Source organism: Petaurus breviceps, unplaced genomic scaffold (genome assembly GCF_028583685.1).
Source record: "Petaurus breviceps papuanus isolate PSGF00001 unplaced genomic scaffold, PetGlider_PUasm1.0 90808, whole genome shotgun sequence".
Classification (NCBI taxonomy): domain Eukaryota; kingdom Metazoa; phylum Chordata; class Mammalia; order Diprotodontia; family Petauridae; genus Petaurus; species Petaurus breviceps.
This window is the reverse complement of record NW_027187349.1, coordinates 812,489-840,140: the sequence shown is the minus strand read 5'-3', so window position 1 is coordinate 840,140 and position 27,652 is coordinate 812,489. Positions and strand designations below refer to the sequence as shown.

General features: G+C 38.2%; 1 protein-coding gene across 5 annotated transcripts in view; it reads right to left on the bottom strand.

The window, feature by feature from the left end:
* The window catches only part of ZDHHC14 (zinc finger DHHC-type palmitoyltransferase 14), a 359,116-nt gene that overhangs the window by 107,067 nt on the left and 224,397 nt on the right, over positions 1-27,652 (bottom strand). For all 5 annotated transcript variants that reach the window (XM_069070302.1, XM_069070299.1, XM_069070301.1 and 2 more), the window contains exon 3: positions 1,555-1,713. In XM_069070302.1, the coding sequence (XP_068926403.1) occupies positions 1,555-1,713 (159 nt within the window). The remainder of the gene's footprint in view (positions 1-1,554; positions 1,714-27,652) is intronic.

Below are 27,652 nucleotides of genomic sequence, written 5' to 3'. Positions count from 1 at the left end.
TGGAACTCAAAACTTAAAAAGCCAACAAATGTTAAAATTGTTTTCACATGTAATTGGGGAGAGAAAGTAAAATACTGTTTAAAAAAAGGCATTTCAAATCAGAAAAAAAAAATAAAGCATAGAGCACATTAGCTATCCACATTAGCCATCCAAGAGATGTGAATGTCAGAAAAAAAGATAATGAAAGAGAAAAGGGTCTAGAGTCAAAGAGCCCTGTGACGTGGCACAAGTCACTTAGTCTCTCCCTCACCCTCAGTTTCCTTATCTTTAAACCGAGGGGTTGGATTAGACAGCCACTTGGGCACTTTCTAGCTCTAGAGTTATTATCCTATGATTTTATGTATGTGCTCCAAACGGATTGTTCATCTTTCCATACTTGGCCCCCTATTCTGCAGTGGGGATGTGTAAGGGATCTTTCCCCTCTTGCAATATTTCTTCCTCTGGACAAACTTCCCAGCCAGCATCAAAACTGGGGCTTCTAAATATAAAGACCTATATGTAACATTACATGGCCCACAATCCATTCTCTAACTCTCTGTCCCTGCCTCAGCTGTTCCCAAAGATTTAAAGGAGAAGAGGGCTGTAGCACAATGGATAGAGTCAGGAAAACCCGAGGTGGTCTTGCCTTGGCCATTCACAAGCTGTGCAGCCCCTTAGGCAAGTCTCTTAATCTCTCAGAGACTGTTTCCACCATTTATAAAATGAAGAGGTTGGAATAGATAGCCTCTGAAGCTCCTTCCAGTTCTAAATTTGTGACTGTATGATCCTACGACTGAGTCACCTACTGGCAGTATCAGGGCGTCAGCCTTAGCTATTCACAGAATCTTAAGGCAAAAAACAACTCTGCTTCTTGCTTCTCCTATGGCTAATACTGTCAGTTTCCCTGTCCTCTATAGGCCTTTTCCCACTTGGAGAGATGAATACAAGAAGGGATTCACTCTCTCTCTCTCTCTCTCTCTCTCTCTCTCTCTCTCTCTCTCTCTCTCTCTCTCTCTCTCTCTCTCTCTCTCTCAGGACACACCTGGACATCAACCATACTGAAAGGTAGAGCAAGCAACTGGAAATGGAGAAAGAGAGAGAGAGAAGACAGAGAGACACAGAGAGAGAAGAGGAGAGGAGAGGAGAGGAGAGGAGAGGAGAGGAGAGGAGAGGAGCAAGGGGGAAGAGGGGAAGAGGGGAGGGGAGGGGAGGGAGGAGAGGGAAGAGAATGGAGGGGAGGGAAAAGGGGAGGAGTGAAGGAAGGAGGGAGAGATGGAGAGAGAAAAAGGCAAACAAAGAGAGTGATGACTAAGGAAACAGTCTAAGAAGTTCAGGCGTAGAGAATTGGGCTCAATGACAAGAGGCTAACTTTGTTCAAATTCCTTTTGGGTTTTACTCTAGAAGTACCTAAGGGAAGCGTCTACAACTAGCTCCTTTTAGCACAGTGTCTGTTAATGTGAAAGTGACTTTCCTTTTGACAAATAACTGAATCAGCATTCTACAGACTGAAGGTGTGCACACGTGAACACACACACACACACACACACACACATACGTGTTTCTTTTTCTACTCACCTACGCAGTTATCACAAAGGCTGCAATGAGAAGCACGAGGAGGACGAAAAATCTTGCAGGTGAAACAATATTTAAGTTTCACCGTCTGGCCATTGATGATGACTTCTCTTGTTCGGGGAGGTGGGCGGTACCCCCCGGAACTGGTACCATTTGCTATATCTAGTGGAGAGAAAAAAAAAAGAAAAGTCTTAAAAATAATAACTTTACAAATTTTTCTCACATTTTGTTGCATTGTCCAAGGTCTTTTAATAAACTGGCCATAAGAAACTTGTAGTAGCTGATGTAATTTTTTTTCTAACAGAGAAGCAGTCAAATGTGGACAACACGTGCACCCACCTTACCCTGGCACAGCTTATAGAAAGCACCAAGCAACAGACTGTAGAGAATGAATGAATTATCTGAGCCCCATGGCACAGTTGTTCCCCTTAGGAGGAATGGGCACTTATTTTGAATCCTTCAAACTCTGGAGTACTTCTTGTATCTCTTTCAAAAAAGTATTTCACAAGGTATTTGTAGATCCTATATTTGATTGCATGCTGCCATGGGTGCGGGGGAGGGGGGGTGGGAGGGGGAGAAAATTTGAAGCTCAAAGGGATTATGGAACTGAATATTGTCAACTAAAAGTAAATAAATAAATAAATTTAAAAAAAACATTTCACAAAAGCAAAATATGGCATAGCTAACCATTTCCAGTAACATGGACTTACAGTAATCATGTATTTCTTGAGAGTAACAGCTAATGATGCTTTCAATGTAATGATGCTAATGAAGGGGGTGAGGATTAAGTTTAGAGAAGAAGGATTTTGGGGGCGGTTTGGGGAGGTTGATGATAGTTGTCTCCAAAAGGTAATTGTGTGGAAGATAGATTGGACTTGTTCCATGTTTGTTCTAGAGGGCAAGAATAAAACAAATGTATAGAAGTAACAATAATCAAGTTATGGAAATAAGATATTCAGGCACTGGAGCACAGAAATCCATCTTGCCCTACTGAGAAGTTAGAGGGGGTATGGGGGAGGATATAAGAGAGGGAAGATTGGGGGAAAGGATATTCAGTAAGCTCTCTATCTTGGGGTGGGGGTAGGAGAAAGACGGGGAGGAAATTTATAACTCAAAATCTTGTGGAAATGAGTGTCGAAAACTAAAAATAAATAAGTTCTGGGCAGACAAAAAGACAAAACAAAGCAATGAACAAGTTAGAAATTCAACACAAGGAAGAGTTTCCTAACCATTAGAGCTGTTCCAAAGTGGAATTGGCTGTTTCATTAAATAGTGAATTCCCTCATTATCATTGGCAAGTGGGTTGAACCAAAGACATGTTTAATACAAAGGATCTATGATTTTATCAGCATGAGGGAACTCCCAGTGAGTGAACCCTCATGCCGCTAAAGCAGACTTATGGGTGTTCCATATGACTTAGGAGAGAAGTACCAGAAAGTTAGCTGAGTTACACAAAGGTTAAGTGATTTGTTCAGGGGTTATAAAGCTAGTTAGTGTCAGAAGTAGGATTTCAAGCCATGTGGTCTGACATGATACTATATCTAGGTCTCTATCTACTATGTCAGACTCTGTCTGTACTAGTATATAGTACTTAGTAAATGTCTCAAATTTATTTATACAAACACAAGGCATAAAGATGAATCCATCCTCCAGCTTATGAAAATACTATCGTCTATTCACATGTACATTCATATTTTTCTCCTGAAAGTGCATATCTCTAATACTCATAGCCCTTCATGGCACCTGTTTACACACATATAAACATATGTGTCATCCTTAGACCCACAGCATTGCATCAATACTCAACTCTAGGTCTATACAACACACAACCAGGATTTTCATGCAGCGTACTCCATGATTCAGCAAAGTTGGATAGTGCTAGAAGAGTAAATACTTCTTCATTCCTTATTAGAAAGGTTTTACCCTAAGTAAATAATCTTTGATATGGTATGATTTCAGGGGTGCCATGACAGTCCTGGTTCTCACATTCTTTCACCCTTGGCTTTGATAACTCTGAAAAGACCCATTGGAGGGGACAAACTCCTCCTAATTAGAATCTTTGTCAAGGGCTCATCCTGTTCCATAGAATTATTAAACAAATATCTAGCAGTTCTAGATGCCTGAACAAACAAGACATTAGAGTGAGACAACTTGGCATGTTCCCTGACAACAGAAACCCCTCAGAGTTTGATACTGTAGATGGTTGCCCCATGTGGTGCTTTTAAGATAATACTGAAATATGCTAAAATAAAGGGTAGCCACCAATTTCCAATAATTTCTACTTTTGGACCTAAAGTGGAATCTCATCCAATTAACATATGTAAAACTCTTTATAAACATTTAAGCCTTACATAAATGCTAGCAGCTAGGTGATGCAGTGGATCAGGTACCAGACCTGGATTCAGAAAGACCTGAGTTCAAATTTGGCCTCAGATACTTCCTAGTTATGTGACCTGGGGCAAGTCACTTAACTATTGTTTGCCTCAGTTTCCTCATCTGTAAATTGTAATCACTTGAAAAGTAAGCAAACATAGATTACTTTAAATGATACATGGAGCAGGGCAAACCATTTATGTGCCCAAGCCAAGTGTATGCCAAATAAACCTAAATTAAAAGTAATTTGGTTGTTCATGTGGTCTATATAGTCTTTGTTTCTGTTGTTGCTCCAGTTTTCCCAAAAGATATGGTTAGGAGGTGGCTAGGTGGTGCAGTGAATAGAGCACAGGCCCTGGAGTCAGGAGGACCTGAGTTCAAATGCGGCCTCAAGACACTTAACACTTACTAGCCATGTGACCTTGGGCAAGTCACTTAACCCCAATTGACCTTCCAAAAAAGCAAAGCAAAAATAAAAAAAAAAAGATATAGTTAGAAAAGAGTGAGGCTGCAGATGTCTTATATATATATATATATATATATATATATATATATATATATATATATATATATATATGTTTTAAAGTCAGGATAATAATTTGTATTTGACTAGAAATCTCCTGAAATTTTAATGAAACTTTTAGGATAAATATGAAAGCCAAGAAAGATGTGTTTACTAAATTTCTGATTGGTCATTGATATATCTATTGGGAAGCAGATTAGGTTCTGCTGATCTTTCAGTTCTAAGCGTCATCTTTATATGCTTATACTTTTGTTGTCAAGTTGAGCTGGAAGGCAAACTTGAATAGACCCGTTCAGTTAGGACTTGGGAGAGGAAAGCAATAGAGAACCACAAAGAAGCTCATGTTTTTTGGTGATATAGCTATAAAAATAAGAGTGTAGACCAGTGGAATAGGGGGTAGGGAGTCAAGGGATCTGGGTTCTAGATTCATAGCTCTATTAGCTTAGACCTGTTACAAGTTCTCTGTATGTGGCGGGAAAAATGCCCAGTCTGCTCATAAGCCTATTTTGAATATGAAATGAGTAATAGATGACAATATCTAATGTCTCTGTGATTTCAACAATGAAAAGTTAAAACCACTGTGCATATGCATAGTACCTCTAACAATAATAATGATATACATGCAACATGAGATTAAATAGGGCTGACTCAGTTTGTTGGAAAATAAGCATTTATTAAGTGCCTACTATGTGCTGGGTATTACACTAAATACTATACTGATATCTCAACAAATACGGCATCTACCTAAAACCAACAGCAAGCATTACATGCAATGGGGATAAGCTAGAAGCATTTCAAATAAGATGGAAAGAAGGAAGTTCCTTATCACCCCTGTTATTCAATCTGGTGCTAGAAACAGCTTTAGCAATGCGATCTTTCAGCAAATTGAACCCTTGTTACGTGCATCCTGAGACAGCCGTATTTTCATTCCCCATTTTGCTCTATGCTGTCTTCAAAATGCTTAGTCACCCCCTGCCACCAGTGTTTCTCTACTAAGTGAGTAGGCCTTGTCTGGGAAAGTCCATCCCCCAAAGGCCATTATGTGGTTAGTACTCATGTCAATCTTAAAAGACACTTACCTTTCAGGGACTGCTAACATAAGACCACTGGGGTGATGGGGGTAGGGAAGTGGGTGGTGTGCATGTTTGTAATATTCTGAATGCCTGTGTGGATTATCATTTATTAATATTATTTGAACCTAGCTTTATGTGGTTAACAAACTGTCTAACTCAAAAAGCTTACTATAGAGGTCAGGCTTAACCCAGAAATGCTCCAGAGAAACCAGATGGTTGTAAGGAATGCTTAGATCCCTGCCAGTGTTTGTTTTGGGTCCACCCAAGGTTTGTGTTTTGGGTTTCCCAAAAGACCCTGACTTACCAGCTGATATCTCAGACTGCTCATCTTTTAGAGACTACCTACTGCCTACTTGAGGCCAATCAGTCAAATGTCCTTATATCCTTTTCTGAGCTCTTTATAATATAACCTCATAAAGACTTGAAAGGGAGCTATTTCTTTTTTCCATTTCCCTCCCTTCTTTTCTCTCCCTCCCTCCCACCCTCTTTCATTCCCTTCCTCTATCCTAAAAAAAAACCCCAACAAATTTCTTTCCAAAATTATTTCAGATTTGGGGGTTTGTTCATGCAAGTAACACCTGGTGACAGCCAGAAATGAAGAATAGACCTGGAAACCAATGACTTCAAATCCCTTCCTTAAAAAAAGTCTTATTCCAATCACTCAGCCTTTAGTAATTAGAGAGTATTAAACCTCTCATCCAGGTAGATTAAGGTGACCCATGCCTGTGAAGTTCCTTCTCTTTTATGGTATATTGGGGGTCCTGAAGGTTGGTGTTCTGTTCTAATCCTCAATAATGTTGCTTTTTGTTAGCAAGAATTATGCCCCTGCTTCTTAGTGCATATGTATGGTTGGATAAGTGCTACTTAAAAAAAAAAAACCTCACAGTCATTTTTAGCTAATGGCAAATGATGACAGGAAAATTTGGAGAAATCCTACTGTAGTACTACTACTGTAGTACTCCCCTAAAGGGCAAATGGACTTATCTGCCTGATTTGTTTCCAAAGAATCATGAAAGCTCGAAGAGGATTTTTCCCTCTTAAAGAATTGTTTTATTCCTGGCAAAGACACGTAAAAGAATATAGCATCTTGTGACCAAGTCCATGTAAAAAACTAGGTGAACAAGAACAAAGAAAAAACAGGGATATTTTCCAGTTTTTAACTTTAGGAATACTCAAATTAGTTGTCTACTTAGCAGTTCGGCCATAATGGGAGAAGCATTGGTCTTGTTGAGGTCAAAAGATCTGAGTTTCAGTACCATTTCTGCTACTTAGTAGCTATGTGATTATGGTAAATCACTCAACTGCTCTCAGTCTCAGTTTTGTTACTTGTAAAATAGGGATAATAATACCTGTATTCTCTTTCTCAATATGTTGTTGTTCAGGCATGTCTGACTCTTCATGACTCCATTTTGGGTTTTCTTGGCAAAGATAACTAGAGTAGCTTGCCATTTCCTTCTCCAACTCATTTTACAGATGATGAAACTAAAGTGAATAGGGTTAAGTGACTTGCCCAGGGTGACACAGACAAGAGTATCTGAGACCAGATTTGAACTCATGAAGATGAATCTTCCTGATTCCAAACCCAGTGTTCTATCTACTGTGCCACCTACTTGTCCCTCCCCAATATGAAAAGTATATAATTTGTGGTTCAGTCATGTGTGACTCTTTGTGACCCTGTGAACCATAGCACGCCAGTACTCTCCATCGGGTTTTCTAGTTAAGGATACTGGAGTAGTATGCCATTTTCTTATCTAGTAGATTAAGGTAAACAGAGTTAAGTGAGTTGCCCAGGGTCACACAGCTAGTAAGTGAATTCACATTTGAATTCAGATCTTCCTCACTTCAGGCCAGGTAAATCTATCCACTGAGGCAAGTAGATGTCTCAAGGTATATAAAGCACTATGCAAAACTTTAAAGTTTATTTTATTTTTTTGGCAGGCAATTGGGGTTAAGTGACTTGCCCAAGGTCACACGGCTAGTTTTTCGTGTTAATTTCTGAGGCCGGATTCGAACTCAGGTCATGCTGACTCCAGGGCTGGTGCTCTATTCACTGTGCCACCTAGCCATCCCTTAAAAGTTTATTATAATACTATGAATGATACCCTCAAATTACCTGAGATCTTTGGTAAACTACATATTAATAAGTTATATTATCATATCCACTTTAAAAATAAGTGATTTAAATCTTTCCCAATAAGAATGATGGTAGAACACATAACAAATCCAATTGCATCTGAACTTGTCCTATTGAAAATTCAAGAATCATTGAACTATGCTATTGTTTGAGATCTGTGATCTTCACCATGTAGGGAACTCCCATTTATGGGAACTGCCTAGGGAGGGCCACCACATTTGTGATTCACAGTCAGAGGGTTGCCTGGGTCATGGGGAGTAACTTGCCTCAGATCACACAGTCAATAAGGGCCAAAGGCAGAATTTGAATCTGGGTCTTCTTGGCTCCCAGGCCTGTTCTCTGGCCACTCAGACCAGGCTGCCTCCCAGAGTTACTTAATAAACACATATATTTACAATCATGCAATGGAGTTATAACAGAAAGGAAAACATAATGCTCCCAAAATCAAACTTGCAAAGCTGATAGATTAGGAAGTATTATTAGCAGGGGATTCTTCTTTCTATCAAAGGATTCACTAGTGGAATCCTTTAAATTGAAAAATACCTCTGAGCACTTATGTTTTACAGTTCATTAACTGAAAGAGGCTGTCAAAGAAGCATCTTAGAAATGATAAGTCAATGGGAAAATGTGATTTGAACTCCATTATGTTTTTCAGAGCACATCTACTGCCTAGAGTGAAGTATACTTGTATAAAATATCATACAAATAGTTGGATTTCACTGCTACTGAATTTTCCTAAGCATCTTTTCATCAGGTCTCTATAGAGCTTACGACTCATAAACTGCATTGCACAATGGTCTCATCTGTCTCAAAGGAAGATGAGTTATTTTAATAGCACTTTAACAAGAACTGTTTAACAAGTGTCTGGGAGTGACAAAACCCACAGGAAAATAGAAATGCTGATTAGATTTTAGGTAAGATAACATAGTGTCTATCTGAACTCTTTTAAAAGTGAGTTAATTGGAGCCAAACAGTTTACCTATAAATGTCTAGGTTCCTCCTTCAAGGGGGTACAAAATGTACGTGTCTTAATGCATCTGATTCCAGAGGAGATAGATGTGATAATTTTATCTCTGATAAATCTTCTTGCAGGAAAGTTCAGAATGAGACAGAAACAAATTTTCTCAATAATTATGTGATGAATGTTAAATTTAACATAGGAGTTTAAGAGAAAATATTCTAACAGAAGTTCACAGTTTCCAATACAATTCTTTTTCTCTTTTCTTTTTCTTTGGGTGTTTCAGGATGTGAAAGCTGTCAAGTTCACAGTTAAAAAAAAAAATGATAAGAATGCATTTGAAGATTTATGAAATGAGTAACATGTGTTTCTCTTCCATAAATTAGAGTTATTGGTTTTTAATATTAATATTATTATAATAATATTATAACTATATATACTATTATTGTTATGTTAATATTATTAATGTAAGTATAAGTCTTAAATAAATGTAAAAATATATGATTCTTGTAAAAAGGTCTATTATAGATAGAGCTATAAGCCTAGGCAATGGAATGTGAAAAGAATGGATTGCTTCTTCAGATGCACTCTTTCAGTTAGTCAGTCCACAAATGATTGCCATCTTCAGTCATTCTGTTGGATATCAGGCCACTGGACCCAGATGGCTCTGGAGGAGAAAGTGAGGCTGGTGACTTTGCATATCCCCCCCCTCACTCAAATCCAAGTCAATTGCAAGTCATGTCATCATTCCCTGATGTCATGGTCCTCTTTAAGAATGAAGGACATACACAACAAGAAAAACTTATTCTGTACCTACTAGGTGACAAGTACCATGTTGAAAGGGAGAGCCGGCCTTGAAGGTAAGAACACCTGGGTTCACATATTGATGGTGTGGCCCTGGACAGATCATTTAATCTCTCAGTGCTATAGAGTCTAGACAAGTCTCTAACACAGCCCAGAAAGTGCAGATCTGCACACATACAGCAGGCTTTTCCTCATCTAGGTTTCCAATAAAGTCATAGGTCCAGTCCCTATCACTAAATTCAAGATAGAGTACTTATGTAAAGATAAATAAGACCTAGTCTTATTACAAAATACAATTTTCAGAGGTTGCAAACACTGTATTGAGAGGGTGAGTAGAGAGTGGCAGGATGGAACAAAAAAAAATCCACAGAATAAAAAGGAAAAGAGTAGATTAAAATATATACATATATGTCCACATATATACATATAAACATATGTGTATATTCATACATACAAACATATGCACATATGTTCATACATACAAACATATGTGTATATATTCATACATACATACATACGGTAGACCAAAGCATGGCTGGTCTGAAGAACAAGAGAGAGGTAGAATATCACCTAATAGCTCAGACAGGCAAAGGACAGAAAGAATTTAATATATTTTGAGGAACATAGAAGAGCTAGGATTTCAAGAATTAAACAGAACATTCCAGGTATGGTCTGACTGAGGGAGACTACCAGGGAACCATTACCTGCCTTCTTCTGTACATTCATGCAGCCTAAGAAATAATTTATTTTAGAGAATCGCCATGCCACACCATGAATTTAGAATGAATTTGCAATCCACCAGAACTCCCCCCACCCCTTTTCACATAAAATATAGTTAAACTACATCTCTCTGGTCCCATATTTGTGTCTGAATTTTTTTGGATCCAATTGGAGGGCACTATTAGGTAAAGGAATATACATACACCCATCACATATTTATATATTATAATGCATTAGGGCAGAGAGAATGACAGCCCAGCATGATAGGTAAACTGCTGGACTGCGTGTCAGGAAGATGGGTGTCCAAACCCCCTCTCAACATGCATTAGCTCTGTGATACTGTGCAAATCACTGAACCCCTCTAAGTCTCAGCTTCCTAACCTACAAGATGGCGATAATAATAATGACCTCATAAAGTTGTTCTGAGCCTCCAATGAGATAATTATGTTATATAAAGGATGTCATAAAACTTAATATGCCATGTCAATGTGAGCTATTATTTTGAAATGAATCTGTGATTGCTTGGGTGTGGGGCACTCCTGATACAATACAGATAGGCAATAATTCTACAACCTATAATTTCAGAGAGACTAGGTGGTGGCAGTGGACAAAGTACTTGGGTCTACACTCAAGAAAACCTGAGTTTAAATCCAGCTTCAGATACTTACTAACTGTATGGCCATGGGCAAGTCACTTAACCTCTTCCTGTCTCCGTTTTCTTTACTGATCTCACAGGGTCAAATTGGGTGCTTGTAAAGCACTTAGCAGTATGCCTGCCATGTACTATGAGCTTAATAAACATTTATTGTCTTGCTTCCCCTTTCCTTCTCTTCTTTTAAAAGTTGTCTGAGATAATTAGAGATTGAATGACCTACCACAGGTCACAGAATCAGTATTTGTCAGAGGCAAGACTTGAACCTACATCTCCTCATTTCAAGGCACTCACTTTCCTCACTCTATCTGCTATGTGATATTGCCTCCCATCTATATAATCATGGTCTTCGTTGTCGTCCATCATCACCACCACCACCACCATTATCACCATCATCATTCCAGTTCTGGAATTCTGATTGAAGTTCAGGTATAAGAATGGTCCTGGGACAATTCACTTTCCTACCACTGTTCTTTTATGTTTAATGTTTAGTAGATTATTGTGCAGGTAAAAAAATGACTGATTGCTCTTGTAATTGATTACTATTATTATTGTTGCTAAAGTATATTATTTGACTCTTAAACATCTAACCTCTCCTCAAATTAAATTCATAAATGATTCACAGTTAAAATAATACAGAGAAAAGATCTATACTCAACATGAAACATGTTAATATTACTCAAAAGTTCATGTCAAAATTAGCTGACTAAATACAAAATGGGTACCTTTGGAAATATTTGATAGAACACTAGCTAATGATTGCAGTTAATGCTGACATTAGTCAAAGTTTGAATCTTAGCCATATGTACACAAGAGGATTTATTTAACATAGACTCAAAGCTACACCTCATTATGCAAGGTTACTTGCATAGGTGTGGTATATACTCAAAGATAAGTAACATTACTAGGTGGATCTGAGTGAGCAAATTGAAGCTGTGACTCAAGAATGAGCATTTTCATTGGTAATGCATAAGTTCAAATTTCCAGTCCTTAATGGAGAATGAGACTCACTTAGAAGCAGCATAATCTTAAGGGGAAGATTGTTGTTGCATTTGGAATTATAGGACCTGGGGTTGAATCTCAACTTGGTGACATACTATCCGATAAGAGCAAGTCAGCCTCTTGGGATCTCAATTTCTTGGTCTGTATAGAGAAGGGGATATGACTAGATGACCTCTGAAGTCCCCTGCAGCTTTAAATCTGTGATTCTATGACAATTATAACAGTATTTATATATGTTCAAGTACTGAGAGTAAAGATGATATAAGGAAGCATGCTATCATTTGGAATAGCAGGTCCAGGATTTTAATATTGGCTTTGTTACTTGTTGCTTATATGAGACTGGGAAAAATCACTTGACTGCTTTGTGCCTCAGTTTCCTCATTTGTAAAATGAAAGGGTTGGCTAGGATGTTCTCCAAATTGCCTGAGTCCTAGAGCTATGATCTTATTATGTTAATGTCTAAATAGTTGGAGCCCAGGATAAAATCAGTCATGAGAAATAAATCTAAATCTTGATTTATCATATGCCATTGGCTCCGACTTCTCCATCTTTTAACTCCTTAGATGACACAAACTGTACATAGCATAGTTAACACTATAATTTAAACAATTTTAAAAAGTAGAGGGATTTGGAGCAAAAAGATTCACACACAAAGTTAAAATGAAGGACTGAAGCAAAATCTATCATACTTCTGAACTCAAGAAGGCAGGGACAGAGTAATGTCTTCAGACAAGGTAACAACAAAAATGGACGTGATTAAAAGAGATAATCATGAAAACTACATTTTACTGAAAGGTAGACTATCAATGAATATCAATACTTAACATATATGCACCAAGTAGCAAAGCATCTAAATACTCAAAGGAAGAGCTAAACAAGTTACAGGGTTGTAAATAGTTGGAGACCTCAATGTATCCCTTTGAGACCTAGACAAATCTAATTAAATAATTCAGAAATACAGAATTTTAGAAAAATTAGTTGTGACATGTCTCTGGCAATTACAGAATGGGAATTAACACTATGTAGCATATTAAAAAAAAAGACCTCACAACCAAATCATGAATTAAAGCATAGAATCCTCATAAACAAATGCAAAACACCTGAACAATTAAACATTCTTTACTAACTACAATGAAATAAGAACTATATTTCATAAAGGACCATTGAAGAAATGATTAAAAATTAATTGGAGACTTACTAACTTACTCCTAAGCAACTGATGAATCAAAAAAACAAATCACAGAAACAAAAGATAATTTCATCAAAGAAAATGACAACAAGGAAATAAAATTAAAATTTGTGCAATGGAGCAAAAGCAATCCTTAGGGGAAATTTTATAACTCTAAACACTTTTATCAATGAAAGAGAGAAAGAGCTGACTTAATAAACTACACATATAATTTTAAAGGCTTTGTAGTCAGGAAGAGCTGTGTTCAAACTCTGCTTCCAACACATATTGATTATGTGATTCTGAGCAAGGCACTTTTACCTCTCAGTGCCCCAAAAAGTTGCAAAGTAGGTACACTGGTAAAGGGAATTTTCTCCCTGGGAATTTTTTCAACAATTAAATAAAAGATCTAGTTTTTTTTTTTAAATAACAACAAATAAAAATAGTCAAAACCTATTAATAGTCACAGAAAGTACTCAAAAAATACTTCTTTTGAAATGTCCAGGAATTGAAGGACTTAAAAAAAGAATAAACACAGTAGAAATCAAAGGGAAAAATAAAGCCTTGGTTGACTATGAGGCAGGTACAGTGGAAATGAGCTCTGGGTTCAAAGTCAAAGGACCTCAGTTTTCCTTAGGCCGGTTTTCTTCAAAATAAGGACCACAGAATGATTCCAAGGGAATCCTGAAATGACCCTAAGGGTTAGGTGAATAATTAATCAGAGGGTACAAAGATGATTCACATGTCACTCTCCTTATGATGATTTTCAACGCATTTCCAATTACCCTTATCCCTCAACATGCTCCTATTCTGATTACTCCCTCTGCTATACAAGTTCCCAACCCTCTCTATTCTATTCTGCTCAAGATATGGGCCTCTCAGCTTCCCTCAGGACAGTAACCTATGTCACCCATAGCAGCAATAGCAATAGAGGTCATTGGGAACTCTCCCTCCCCACACCATGCCTGTCCCTTTCCTTCCAGATAACCCTAGGACTTTTTCAAGTGCCCGTCAGTGTATGGGCCCTGAACTCTGGCTAGTAATTGGTGAATAAGAGATCTGATGCTCACCTTTTTATCTTTTCTGGGTTGGACTGAGTTATACAAGATAAGCAGACCTGGATGAATTGTGATCTACATCTCTGACCTGTTTGTTCTCTTTCCCTCTAAACACACTCCACTTCAGAATTCATCTATTACCACCAAGGGTGCCACCATCCTTCCAGGTTTATAACCTTGTTGTCATCTTTGACTCCACACATCCATTCAGTTGCCAAGTCTTGTCATTTTCCTCTTCACAACACATCTTGCATCTGCCCTCTTTCCTTCCATTCACATAGCCATTACTCTAATTCAGAATCTCATCACCTTTCTCCTGGTTTACGGTACCAATCTCCTGGAGCATTGACCTTCCTGACTCAAGCCTCTTCCTACTCCATTTGGCCCTACACACAACTTCCCAAGGGAGTTGTCTCTAATTCAGGTCTAACCCTGTCATTCCCCTACTCAATAAACTCTTGAGGCTCCTTAGGATTGAATATTATCTCATCCCTAATTCATTCTTTTTAAATTCCTTTTTTGGTGTAAGTTTTATAATGTATATAATTATTAGTACAGTAGAAAAAATAGTATGTGACTTATAAATATAAGTAAATATATACACATTGGGGGGGTACATGTTCAAAAATTTTTACCAGTAAGGTACATGATCAAAAAGGTTGAAGACTGCTGCCATGGGCAAGCCACCAAATCTCACTCATCTCAGGTTCCTCGTCTGTAAAATGAGGGGGGCTGGATTAGATGAAATCTGAGGTACCTTGGAGGAATAAGTCTATGGGAATAACCGTGAATTTCACCAACTGAACTAATCTAATATATACTCAGAGTAAAATAAAAATACTCATGTTGCTCTATTTACTTATATGATTTTTCCACGAGGGGCCAAATGAAAAAGGCAGGAGACATTTTTGTCCTTGTGAAATTCCAAGCTTCTTCAGCTTTTGTTTAAATTCTCTAGGAAGTACTAGAAATATCTCTGTGCTCCATTAGAGGAAGCCAATTCATCTGGAGAAGACAAAAGCAAGACATATTCTAATCCTTTTTCCTATGGGGCATGCTTTCTGCAATGTCAGAAGTAGCTGAAAATTGTATCGTGCTAGAGATTAACAGGGCCAATCTGGGATTGTTTTCAAAAAGAAAACAAGCACCCACAGTCATTTTTAAAGGGGAGAGCATTTGAAACTGTACAGCAAGAATGGGATGCATTACTATTATCACTAAGGAAGACTGTTATTGAAGTTATTGAACTTTGAGCAACCTTACCATATATGTTGCTGTGACTAAGGATTATATGCAAAGACTAGCTGCTGTAGCTGTATGGTCCTTCTGACAGAACTGATCTCCTCTAGTCGTGAAAAAAAAAAAAAAGACAGGGGAGGCTAGGTGGTACAGTGAATAGAACACCTGCCCTGGAATCAAGAGGACCTGAGTTCAAATCTGGCCTGGGACACTTCACACTTGCTAGCTGTGTGACTTTGGGCAAGTCCAAGGTCACACCACAATTGCCCTGCCCTCCCCACTCAAAAAATTTTTTAAAAGATTAAAAAAAAAAACAAAGAGTTCCTAACAGAGGGTAGAAATAAGCCAGTTACTTTTACTTATAAAGGTGATATATACAAGGGGAAAAGAGAGTACCTGCTTTTTTTCTTTTGTTCCTAATTATCATTTCATTCCAGTTACACATCTCCAAATGCCTGTACGACCTCTCCATCTACATGTTCTACCCACACCTCAACTCAGCAACTCCAAAAAAAGTTTATTCTCTTTCCCTCTGAACGTGTTCCACCTTGTGACTCTATGATTTCTGTAAAACATTACCATTCACCCATTCTCCTCTGTAAAGATCCTCATGGCATCTTTAATTCTTTCTTCTTCACTTCTCATATCCATCTCTGGTTGATGCATCTCCTGTGTCTGTCTCTTCCCATTCCCACACGGCCACCCTCTTTGTGTAGGTCTTCACTACTTCACCTACAGAAATTATTACAATAGCCTCATATTGCATTGGACCATATAACCCCTTATTCAATAAGACTGAGTAGTTTCCTATTCCTCCAGGATCAAATAAAAATCTGTTAGTTTTCAAAGCCCTTCATAACCAGGCCACTTCCTACATTTTCAGTCATTTTATACCTTATTCCTCTCCATGAAGTAAAATCCGGTGAAATTGGTCTCTATGCAGCTCCTCATATACAACACTCTATTCACTAACTAGGTGTTTTTTAAGCTATTCCAAATATTTTAGTAAGAATTCTCTGCAAGGCATTTAAAAACACCAGCTTGTGAAGATAAACTCCACTGAAAGAGAGAATACAGAATGCAGGTAAGCCACAGAGCTGAGGAATTTTCTTGATTTAGGGCAGGATCTGAGAGTCCACTGTTTTCTGATCAGCCTTGCACTGCTCTGTAATCTTGTATTTCTCTTTTTCTGTGTCAAAAACCTCTCCTTCTTGTTACACAGGCTAAGGAACCTCTTCTTGAAATAACATCAGCAAGATATTTTTACACCCGAAAGGTTAACCCTGGTAGAGGTGGCGATGACAGATTTCTGATGGGTCCTTATTGGAGGAACACGGTTGACGGTCAGAGATCCAGTTACCAGTAGCAACACACTAGCCAACTGCTTCAGGGAAACCACTCATTTGCCCCTGTGGTGGCCGGTCAGTATGATGAGAATGGTGCCTGGGGTGGTGCTAGCTTGAAGTCTCCTCACATGCTGGCTGAAGAGCTTTTTGCCATGGCTTAGCAACTTTCTAGGCACATCCTTAGTAGGGTGTACCTAGGCATTTTGCGAATCTTTACCACAAGGATTCCTCCATTCTTATTACCACTAGTTGGCTTTGAGATACTAGCAGGTACCTTATCTTTCTTTTTCCTTTCAGTCTGGGTTTTTGGTACAGCATATTTCTGCTTATACGTGACTCTGGGAATACATTGCAAACCTGGAGTATCTACCAATCTCTCGGGCCAGGGATGGGTTCTGACTGCAATGCTTTTAAGGCTCTTTCACCGCCTTTTCAGTTGCATCTTCCTTTTTTTTCTTTCTGATTTTCTTTTCCTTTGGTCCTTTTTTGTCCGCCATCTTGAGAGAAACTAGATATTCTCACTACCTGTCCCCCAACCCTAGAATACTCTTCCTCCTCATTTCTGACTCCTAACTCTTCTGGCTACCTTCAAGACTCAGCTAAGTTGGGGCGGCTAGGTGGTGCAGTAAATAGAGCACCGACCCTGGAGTCAGGAGGACCTGAGTTCAAATCTGACCTCAGACACTTAACACAAAAACTAGTCGTGGCAACTAGACTTGGGCAAGTCACTTAACCCCAACTGCCCTTCAAAAAGCACACACACAAAAAAAAAAGACTAAGTTTAAGTCCCATCATCTGGAGCAAGAAGCCTTTCTTGGATTTCCTAGTTCTAGTGCATCATCCACAATTCATCCTATATGAATCTTGTGTGTTCATAGCTGTTTTTGTGTCTCTTCTCTTTTAAACTATGAATTCCTTATGAGTGTGGGCTATTTTTTGTTGTTGTTTTTTTGTATCACCTACACTTATAATAGTGCCTGGTAATAAACTACATGAAGAACCAGACTATGGTTTGTCTAAACTTTGTATCTCACCCAATGTTTAGTACAGTGTTCTGCTCACAGTGGATACTGTTCTTTCTGAAATTTTAAAGCCTGAAAAAAAAGACAGAGAAGACCTAAATTTCCTGCAATTTATAAACTTCCCTGAGGTCTTCCTTGATGAAGACAGCAAAAATGAGATCTCTCCCTCTCCAAAAGAGCTTGTATTTCTCTTATTCAAATTAGAATGAAGAAGGATCATCAGGAAAGGCTTCCTGTAAGAAAGTGAGATTTTAGGTGTGACTTAAAGGAAGCCAGGAAAACCAAGAGGCATAGACAAAAGGGAGAGCTTTCCAGGTGTGGGTGACAGCCAGTGAAAATGCCCAGAGTCTGAAATTGGAGGGTCTTGTTTGAGGAATAGCAGGAGACCGATATCACTGATCTAAAAGTAGGTATGTGTACTGGAAAAGTTCAGGGGGAGAGGTTATGAAGAGCTTTGAATGCCAAAGGATTTTATGTTTAATCTTGGAGGTGATTGTTGATGTTGTACATCCCTTGTTTTTGAAGAGGACCAATGACATCACAGGGTGGTGTCTTCACTTGTGTGTGAACTGGATTGAAGTGAGGCAGAATTGCATAGTCGTCAGCCTCACTCTCCCTTTCTGAGTCACTGAAGTCCAGTGGCAAGACAAAAAGTCCTGGAGGGGAAAGGGAGTCACTGGATTGCACTGAGTAGAGTCAAGGTCAGATGGGAGCTTCAAGAAGATCATTTTGGCAGCTGAGTGGAATGGGAAGAGACTTGAGGCAGAAAGACCCACCAGTAGACTCCGCAACAATCCAGTCTCAAAATGAGAGCCTGTACCAGGGTGGTAAACATGTAGAAAATGGGGCAAATGCAAGATGTTATGAAAGTAAAATTGACAGACAATAAATTGGATAAAGGAGGTGAGTGAGGAGATGAGGATGGCACCTAGGTTGAAAGCATGGGAAACTGAGAGGATGGTGTTGCCCCCTATAGTAATAAGGAAGTTAGGAAGGGGGAGGGGGTGTAAGACACTGAGTTAGTTTGTGGATATGTTGATTTTGAGATATCAATGGGACTTGAGATGTCTAAAAGGAAGTTGACACTTACTAAATACTTGCTGAATACAAAATATCCAGCAGATAAGTGGAACAGTGAATAGAGCACCGGCCCTGGAGTCAGGAGGACCTGAATACAAAATAGATGCAAAGTAAATGCAAAATAATTCCAGGAACCATTTATTCCTGTAAGGATCTTTACGATCACATCTATACATATTGTTAGCAATGCAGATTATAGCATCTGAGCATAAAGGATAGAGATACAAATGTTTTCACTATTTTGTAGTCATATTGGGCTGCAGACTCCTGGCTGAGAGAGGAAGGACCTTGTCCAGGCTGAAGAGTCAGGTCGGGGCGAAGCACAACTCAGAACCCAGAATCTTGCTTACCAAAGCCTCTGATTCAGCCAAGGAAAGCATCCCTGTTCCAGGTTCCAATTGTTGCTGCCACATAAGGAGCATTTTAATGGTAGAGCCCAAGGTACTAGAATACTCTCCATCCCATTTGCACATGATAGATTTTTCAACCCCTTTTGTTAAACTAAGAAGTACAAGATCAAAGAAACTGGTTTTCTTCTCCTTCTAGTTTGATCTCAATGGGCTCTAATGCTTTCAAGGTACCATCCTTCCAGTCAGGTAGGAGTGTAACCAAAGTTGTCCTTGACTCACCACTCTCTGTCACTCCATAGAGCCAATCAGATTTCAAATCCTGTCATCCCTACTCTCCAATATCCATTACATCTGCCCCCCTCTCTTTACCTCATACAACTAGGAGCCATCTCTAGTCATCCTGATCTATCTCTCGCCACTGGGCATAGATGAATGAAGGGCAAACAACAACCTGGGAGCAGTAGGAGCTGCCCCAATGGAAACTGAACATTCCAGTTAGGCAACGCAGCTCTTCTCTCCTCTTTCCTCTGTCCACATAGGGTATGATACCTTTACCTCTGGGTGTTCTACCCAAAGGAATGTAAATGTTTGATCAGTGAAACCTTGCAAGATATTTTGGGGTTTACACACTAGATTTCTTTCTTAAGGACCATGCCTTAAACCCAATCACTCTGGCTCTTATAAATTGGCCAGCAATAGGTCCCAGCCCAAGCCCCACCTGCTCATTGTTTGAGCCCTGAAGGTTCAGAATGAATGCAAATACTAACAGTTTCCCTTTTGGCTGGAAACCCTGAGGGTCTTCCCCATCTAGATTGTTTTTTCCCCCCTAGATAGAAGGCACCATTCTTTGCCGCATTTCTTACCTAGTCTTAATTACTGAATGGGCATTGCTTCAGTCAAACTGAGATCTGGGAAAGACCTTTGCTTAAAAAGGCCAAGGTCTCCCACATCTGAGTCCATCTCCAGTAGCCCTGACCTGTATCTTGTCACTGAGACCAGATGGTTCCAGAGGAGAAAGTGAGGCTGGTGACTTTGCACAGCCCAGCCTCAGTTAAATCCAATTCACTTGCAAGTCATGGAATCACCTCCCTGATGTCACGGTGCTCTGAGAATGAAGGACAAACAACTCACACAACTATCCTCATAGGTCAGGACAGGAACACTTCTTGGCTGGAGTATTCAATGGCCTCCTAATTGGTCTTGCTGCCTCAAGGTTCTCCCCTCTCCAATCTATCTTCTGCACAGTGATTTTCTTTCTTCTCTCCTCTCCTCCCCTCTCTCCCTCCCTTATCTCCTCTTACTTCTCTTTCTCACCCCTGTTCTTTTCCCCTCCTCTTTGTGTCTGTCTGTCTCTCCCTCTCTCCCACCCTTCAGAATGGGTCTCTCCATCTTATCCAGACTGGAAGCACAGTGACTTGATCCCCAAAACTGATCGGTACAGAAGCTCTATCTTTATCCATTTTCCTAACTTTGGCTGGCTCTTCCCTCCTTAGGCAACCTGGTGGCCTGAGTACTTGCAAGACTTGTACCAGTCTTGTGGACACTCTGTCAACTTAGCCTGCTGCAGCTCAAAACTCATGCAATCTGCAACCTTAGCCCCAAGGAATTGAAAGTGTATTCTTTAAAAAATAATATCTGTCAAAAAAAAAGAAGAAAAATGATATCTATCCATATTACATGTTTTACCAACAGAACCCATCGCTACTCTGGGACTCATATGTAGGCAACCAGAATATCTAAGGTTTGTAATCTTTCATATTAACTAATGATAATCTTGAGGAAAACACATGCACATTAAAAAAAAATCTCATAAATCAATAGGACCGTGACTTAAATGAATAAATACTCTTGCCTGTTTTTTCTATGTCTATTTCTGAGAGTTTTCACTACAGAGAAAAAGTGATTAATTGCTTTAGGAGAGCACTTAGATCATGCAGGGATCCCCACCCCCAACCTCTAATGTCTTGCTAACATGGTTTCCTCTTGTTTTTCTCTTAACTGTCATACTTTCTGTTCCACTCATTCAGTAAATAATCATGTTTAGTATGAATAGAATGAACAGAAATCTGTCTGGAATAGGGATTAAGAAAAAACCATGAAAGTATGGAAAAATCATTGCATACTATGAATAGAAACATGAAAGACAGTATTTAATTCTTTTCAGTTGAAGTCAAACAAACATGCATTTATTATTTAACAGACACTGTGCTAAGTGCTGAGAATATAAACACAAGGAAAAAGAAAAATAGTACCTGCCTTCAAGGAGCTTATATTCTAATAGGGGGAAGAACATACATAAAAAGAAGCTGAAAAACAGGGACAGGGAGCAAAGAAGGGATCTGGGAGAGGAGTGAAGGATGAAGGGCCTAAGCATTTTCTCAAAATAGTGATTCAAGAAGGAGCTCACCAATTAGAGCAGGGGACTGCAGTTTTGAAGAGATCTTCCAGGGTAGGAAGGCATTTAAAGCATGGAGATAAAGTTGGAAAATTCACATATTGTCTGTTTGAGTAGATTATATTCCCTTTGAGGGCAAAGATCATGTCTTTCTCAAGAGAAATAGTGAGGAATGGATGATGAGGAGTGTATTTTCCCTAGGAGGACACACTAAAAAAGTATTGGAAAGGTCCAGAATTCAGAAAAATTGCCTAGGCCAAATGTGGCAGGTGGGGAGAGGAGACCACAAAAATGAGGCTGCTGCTAGGAGGTGGTAAAGGATGGGACTGTGGTTGGAAGGAGCTCATAATGACTCTAAAGATTCTTTTGCATTTACTGTACCATTAATTACTCTCTAGGAAGTCTCTCACATTTGGAATCATTGCCAGGGAAGATGTGGATATACGAGGAAATAATGAGGGAATAGAAAAAGAATAAGAAATAACAGGGGTCATCTCCTTCAACCTTGGGATGCAAGAAAAGCAATGCAGAGGACAGTGAGTCAAAGCACCATCCTCATAAACTCCCATAATCCCTGCCCTAGTTAGAGCTCAGAAGCTTTTGCAAAAGAGTGGACTAGTGTCCACTTTACTCTTATTGCAGCCCATAAAGCTATCAAAGCACTTGTACCACTGCAAACCAAAGCAAAAAGAAACCTCTGCTCTCTCTCAATGGCTAATCAAGGCAAATTTGTGATCACACAAAATGCCTAGTTACTCAAGAGGGACAGTAAGTTTATTCAGGCTAAAGTCCTTAGATGCATTTTTTGAGAAGCAAACTTTTCTTTTGAGAAGAAAGCTTCGGAGGCAAAAGCCGGGATAATTTATCCTCATCAGTGGCATAGACACTTGATAGCTATCAGCACACCTGCTTGAGTATCTCACCAAGCAACCAGATGCTTGTGATGGAAAACACTTGTCACAGAGAGATCACACTTCTTTAATGGCCAACTATATCCCAATGAATCACCTTTGCAATCTGTTTCTGATAATCACCAGCAGCACTATCTGTATTCATAATTGCCAAAATGTGCAAGTAGTTATTAAAATATTGATTAAAGGGAACCAACAACCATTTATCATCATGGAAGAGTAGTTTTTAACTGCTTTTATTTTAGTACAGCTTCAAGCTCAGGCTAAAAGGGCTCTGAGTCAACATTTTTTATGTGGCTTGGGTAATAAAAAACCCCAAATCCCATCGGAAAGCAGCAGTTTTTTTTTTGAGAGACAGAGACAAAGACAGAGACAGAGAGATAGAGACAGTGAAAGAGACAGGCTCAAGGACACTGTGATTACTAATGAAGAAAACCTCACTGTAAGAAATGCATTTTCATCCCATTTCTAGGCAAATCATCCTCTGCTGCTTTTCCTTTTCTATGTGCCAATCAAAGTAGATAGGTGCCACAGTAGGCAGAGTACTGAGCCTGGAGTCAGGAAGATCCAACTTCAAATCCTGGCTCAGATGCTTATTAAGCTATATAACCCTGGATGAGTCATTTAACCCTGTTTCCTCATCTGTAAAATGATCTGGAGAAGGAAATGGGAAACCACTCCAGTATCTTTGCCAAGTGGGATCACAAAGAGTTGGATATGACTGAAACAAACTAACAACAAAATAGAGAAAAGAAAATGGGAGGAAGCTTTAATGCCTATATTTATTATCTATTACTCCCCCATCAACCCACCAAATTAAGTGATAGCGAGGCAAAATACCCTAGTGTATTTTTTTAAGTAGTTAAACTCTATCTTAATACTGAAACTAAGTCAACTCTAAGACTGTAAAGAACAGAACAGTTCATGATCTGAGCTGCTATAAGGAATTTCTTCACTTGGTATCTTATCTATGAATTATTAGGTCTATATGATCCCTCCCCCCTCCAAACCCCCAAAACCTCTAAGCATAAAGCGTACTACTAGATACCTCCATGCACAATGACACTGTGCATTAACCAACATCTTTTGAAAATAGTCATTAATTTGGCTATAAGTTCCCATTGTGTAATATTCTAGTAACTCCATTAATATGAAATTCAATTATTTAGTATTTATTCTTAGCGAGTCCATGTTGGTTCTTACATTTCACTTCTTTTGACTTGTAAATGCTCACAAACTCTCCATTCACCAATCTGTTCTAAATACTTCTTAGGAATCAATGTCAAACTCACTGTTAAAACTTTTTTTTAATTCAATTTTATTTTCAGCTCCAAATTCTTTCTCTATCCTTTTCCTTCCATTATACAGTGAGAAGGCAAGAAAACGAATGCTCTTTACATATTTGTATAGACAAAAAAAATAAATTTCCTTATTAGTCATGTTGGGAAGATAAAGAAAAAGGAAGGAAGGAAGGAAGGAAGGAAGGAAGGAAGGAAGGAAGGAAGGAAGGAAGGAAGGAGTGGAAGAAAATACCCTTCAATTTATACTGAGTTCATTGGTTCTCTTTGTGGAGGTAGACAATATGTTTCATCATGAATCCCTTGGAATTATGATTGGTCATTGTGTTGATCAGTTACCAAGTCTTTCAAAGTTGATTGCCTTTAAGGTATTGTAGTTACTGTATAAATTATTCTCCTGGTTCTGCTCACTTAACTTTCCATCAGTTCCTAGGGTTTTGTTTTTGTTTTTGGAACCATCATCTTTATCATCTCTTAGGGCATAATAGCATTTCATCACTTTTGCATATTATAATATGTTCAGCTATTACCCAACTGATGGGCATTGCCACAGTTTCCAATTCTTTGCTAATACGAAAAGATCTGCTATAAATATTTCTATACATTTGAACCCATTTTCTTTTTCTCCAATTTCTTTTAGGGTATGGACCTAATAGCAGATCAGTAGGTCAAAGGATGTGTATAGTTTAATAACTTTTTCAGCATAGTTGTAAATTGCTTTACAGAATTGTTAGACCAGTGCATTGCTACATAAAAAGTGCATTAATATCTCCTCCAGCATTTGTTGTTTTCCATCTTTGTCATCTTGGCCAACCTGATGGATGTAAGCTGGTCCTCAACATTGCTTTAATTTGCATTTCTCTCATTATTAGTAATTCTGAGTATTCTTTTCCATATGCCTATTGATATAGCTTTGATATCTTTTTCTGAAACCTGCCTGTTGGTATCCTTTGACAATGTATCAATTGAGAAATGGCTCTTATTCTTGTAAAGCTGACTCAGTTCCCTGTATTTCAGAAATGGGATCTTTATTAGAGAAACTTGCAGCAAAACATTTTTCCTAGTTTTCTGTTTTCTTCTGATTTTGTTTGTGCAAAAAAAACCCTCTTTTTGATTTTGTAATCACAATTATCTGTTTTACTTCCTGTGAACCTCTCTGTTTCTTGTCAGGTCATGAATACTTCCCCTATACAAAGATTTGACAGGTAATTTCTTCACTGATGTACTAATTTGCTAATATTACCCTTTATATGGAAATTATGTACCCATTTTGAATTTATCTTAGTACGTGGCAAGAGATATTCATCTATGCCTAGTTTTGGTCCGACTGCTTTCTAGTTTGCCCAACAGTTTTTGTAAAACAATGAGTTCTTGACCCAATATCTGGGACCTTGGGTTTAACGAGCACTACCAGGTTCCTGTGCTTGTTTACCTCTGTATATTGCATACCTGATCTATTCCACTGATCAATGTATTTCTTATCCAGTATCAAACTGTTTTGATGATTACAGACTCATAGTTAAGTTTGAGATCTGGTACTGCTAGTCCCCCTTCCTTCCCAGTTTTTTTTCATTGATTCCCTTGATATTCTTGTACTTTTTGATTCCTACAGTTGACTCTCAAAAATTTTTTCTAGCTCTATAAAGTAATTTTTTGATAATGTGATTAGTATGACACTGGAAAAGTAAATTAATTTAGGTAGATTGTTATTTTTATTATATTGGCTTAGCCTAGCCACGAACAATGCGCATGTCTCCCAATTATTTATGCTTTCATTTGTGTGAAGTGTTTTGTGTTTTTTTCCCCTTGACCCTTTGTTCTTCCAGATGAATTTTGTTATTACTTTTTCTAGCCATAAAATAATTCTTTGGTAGTCTGATTGTTATTGAACTGTAAATAAGTAAATCAACTAAGGCAGAATTGTCATTGTTTTTATATTGGCTCAGCCTACCCATGAGCAGTTGATATTCCTCTAATTATTTACTTCTGTCTTTATTTGTGTAAAGAGTGTTTTGTAATTGTTGCTGATTTCAAATTAAACCTCAGATACTTATGAGTTGTGTGGCCCTGGGCAAGTCACTCAACCACTGTCTGCCTCAGTTTCCTCACCTGTAAAGCAGGATAACACCTATCTTCCAGGGTTGTGTGAGGATCAAATGACATAATATTTGAAAAAATATTTGAAAAGCATTTTGAAACCTTAAAGTGGTATATAAATGCTATCTATTACTTATTTGCTCCTCCAAATTCTTCCAGAATACACAGATTTCTGGTCTATGTTGTTCCTGATCTCTGATGACCACAAACTTTTAATCTAATTTTAACTGTTTTTACAATACCATCATTTCTAAATATATCCTTCCTTACAAAGTAAGCCATAATTTATTTAAAAAAAAAAAAAAACCCAAACAACCAATATATCAACTGTGTTTGCCAGTACACAATGCTCCAGCTTTAAGCTTAAGCTTAAAACTGTGATAAGATTTCTGGGATATTAATAATTTACATTACGAGACAGATTCTTTTCTCTGGGTCTAAGTTGGGTTATTATATTGACACAGTGAACACTTGTGGTGCTTTTTTTCTATTTACATTATTCTATACTCTTTTTCTCATTCTGCATCACTTCACTGGAGTCTTCCCATTCCTCTTGGTATTTATCAGACACTTTCAGACAGTTTCTTATGGTTCAGTAATGTACCATGAATATGTTTCTCCATTTCCAAACTGATGGGTGTTTTCTTTGTTCCTCATTCTTTACTACTACAATAAGTTCTACCTCCTTCCCCAGGCACACATTTCTCTGATAAAGTCCTTTACACTGTTTCTCCTTGCATAATTCCTCACTGGTAATGGGTTGAAGGCTGTATGCCTACCCTGGGTCTTTCCATTGTGCTTTGGGTGGGCCCAAACTTTTAATTCTTCAGAGAATGTGGTATTCCAACAGTTAGTCATTAAGAACTTGATGTAATTTCCCAGGGGCATTTTTTTCCTTCTCTTCTCCTATTCAATTAGGGATCCAGTTAATTGTCCATAATCGTTATCTATCCAAGATACATGTACTGATATCAGGACATACTAGTTAGTCCAAGTTTTGTTGAGAAATAATGAATCTGATTTAGGATGTACTATCATGTTCCAAGGGAATGAAGTCAAAATGTCATTTGCACGCAAACATCTGCAAAACTTCACCTTCTGGATAAGGAATACTTCTTCTATTTGGACTCTCTGTTGGATATTCTGCACAATAGTAGCAAACACATTTGATGAGCCCAAATTCCCTGCACTGTGTTATTTGGTTGACATTAAGAACTAGTCTTATTACATATTCCAAGGAATCATGGATGTATGATTTTAGGAAGTGCATGGGAGACATCTTGTTGGAGAACCTTTTGTCCTAATGAGTAAAAAGGTTTTTTGCTTTGTTTATTTTGGTTGGGGGTTGAGTTTTTTTGTTTTTTGTTTGTTTGTTTTGCAATTGACTAAGAATAAATAGAGTGGATATGCTTTTTTTTTTTTACAATCTGGTGCTAATTATATAACTCTTGTAGTTCATCATTTATGACTGCCTGTTGCTACCTTAAACTTTCATCAAAGGATATCTTCCCAGTACATGGGTAGATTAGTCGGGAAAGTAGAAATAAAGCAGTTATATTTTCTCAAAGTGTCTTTTTAAAAAATTATAAAGTTTGAGTGTTTTTCCCCAAAACCTTTGGTATTCTCTGTTTTAAAAAAAATCTGAGAATTGCTATTTTAGTACCTTTAAAATTGTTTTGTATCCACTATGAACCTTTTTTTTTTATGTATGTCCTTGGTTTAATAAAAGTATAAACAAACTGCCATCTACTCAGGTGGAAGGAGCTTATCTTCAGACATAATCTCATTCCCTTACATACTGATGTATATGCTATTTCCTCCCAGTGAAATGTAAACTCCTTCATTTTTCTTTTTGTATTTCCAGCACCTAGCACAGAACCTTTTACAGAATAAACACT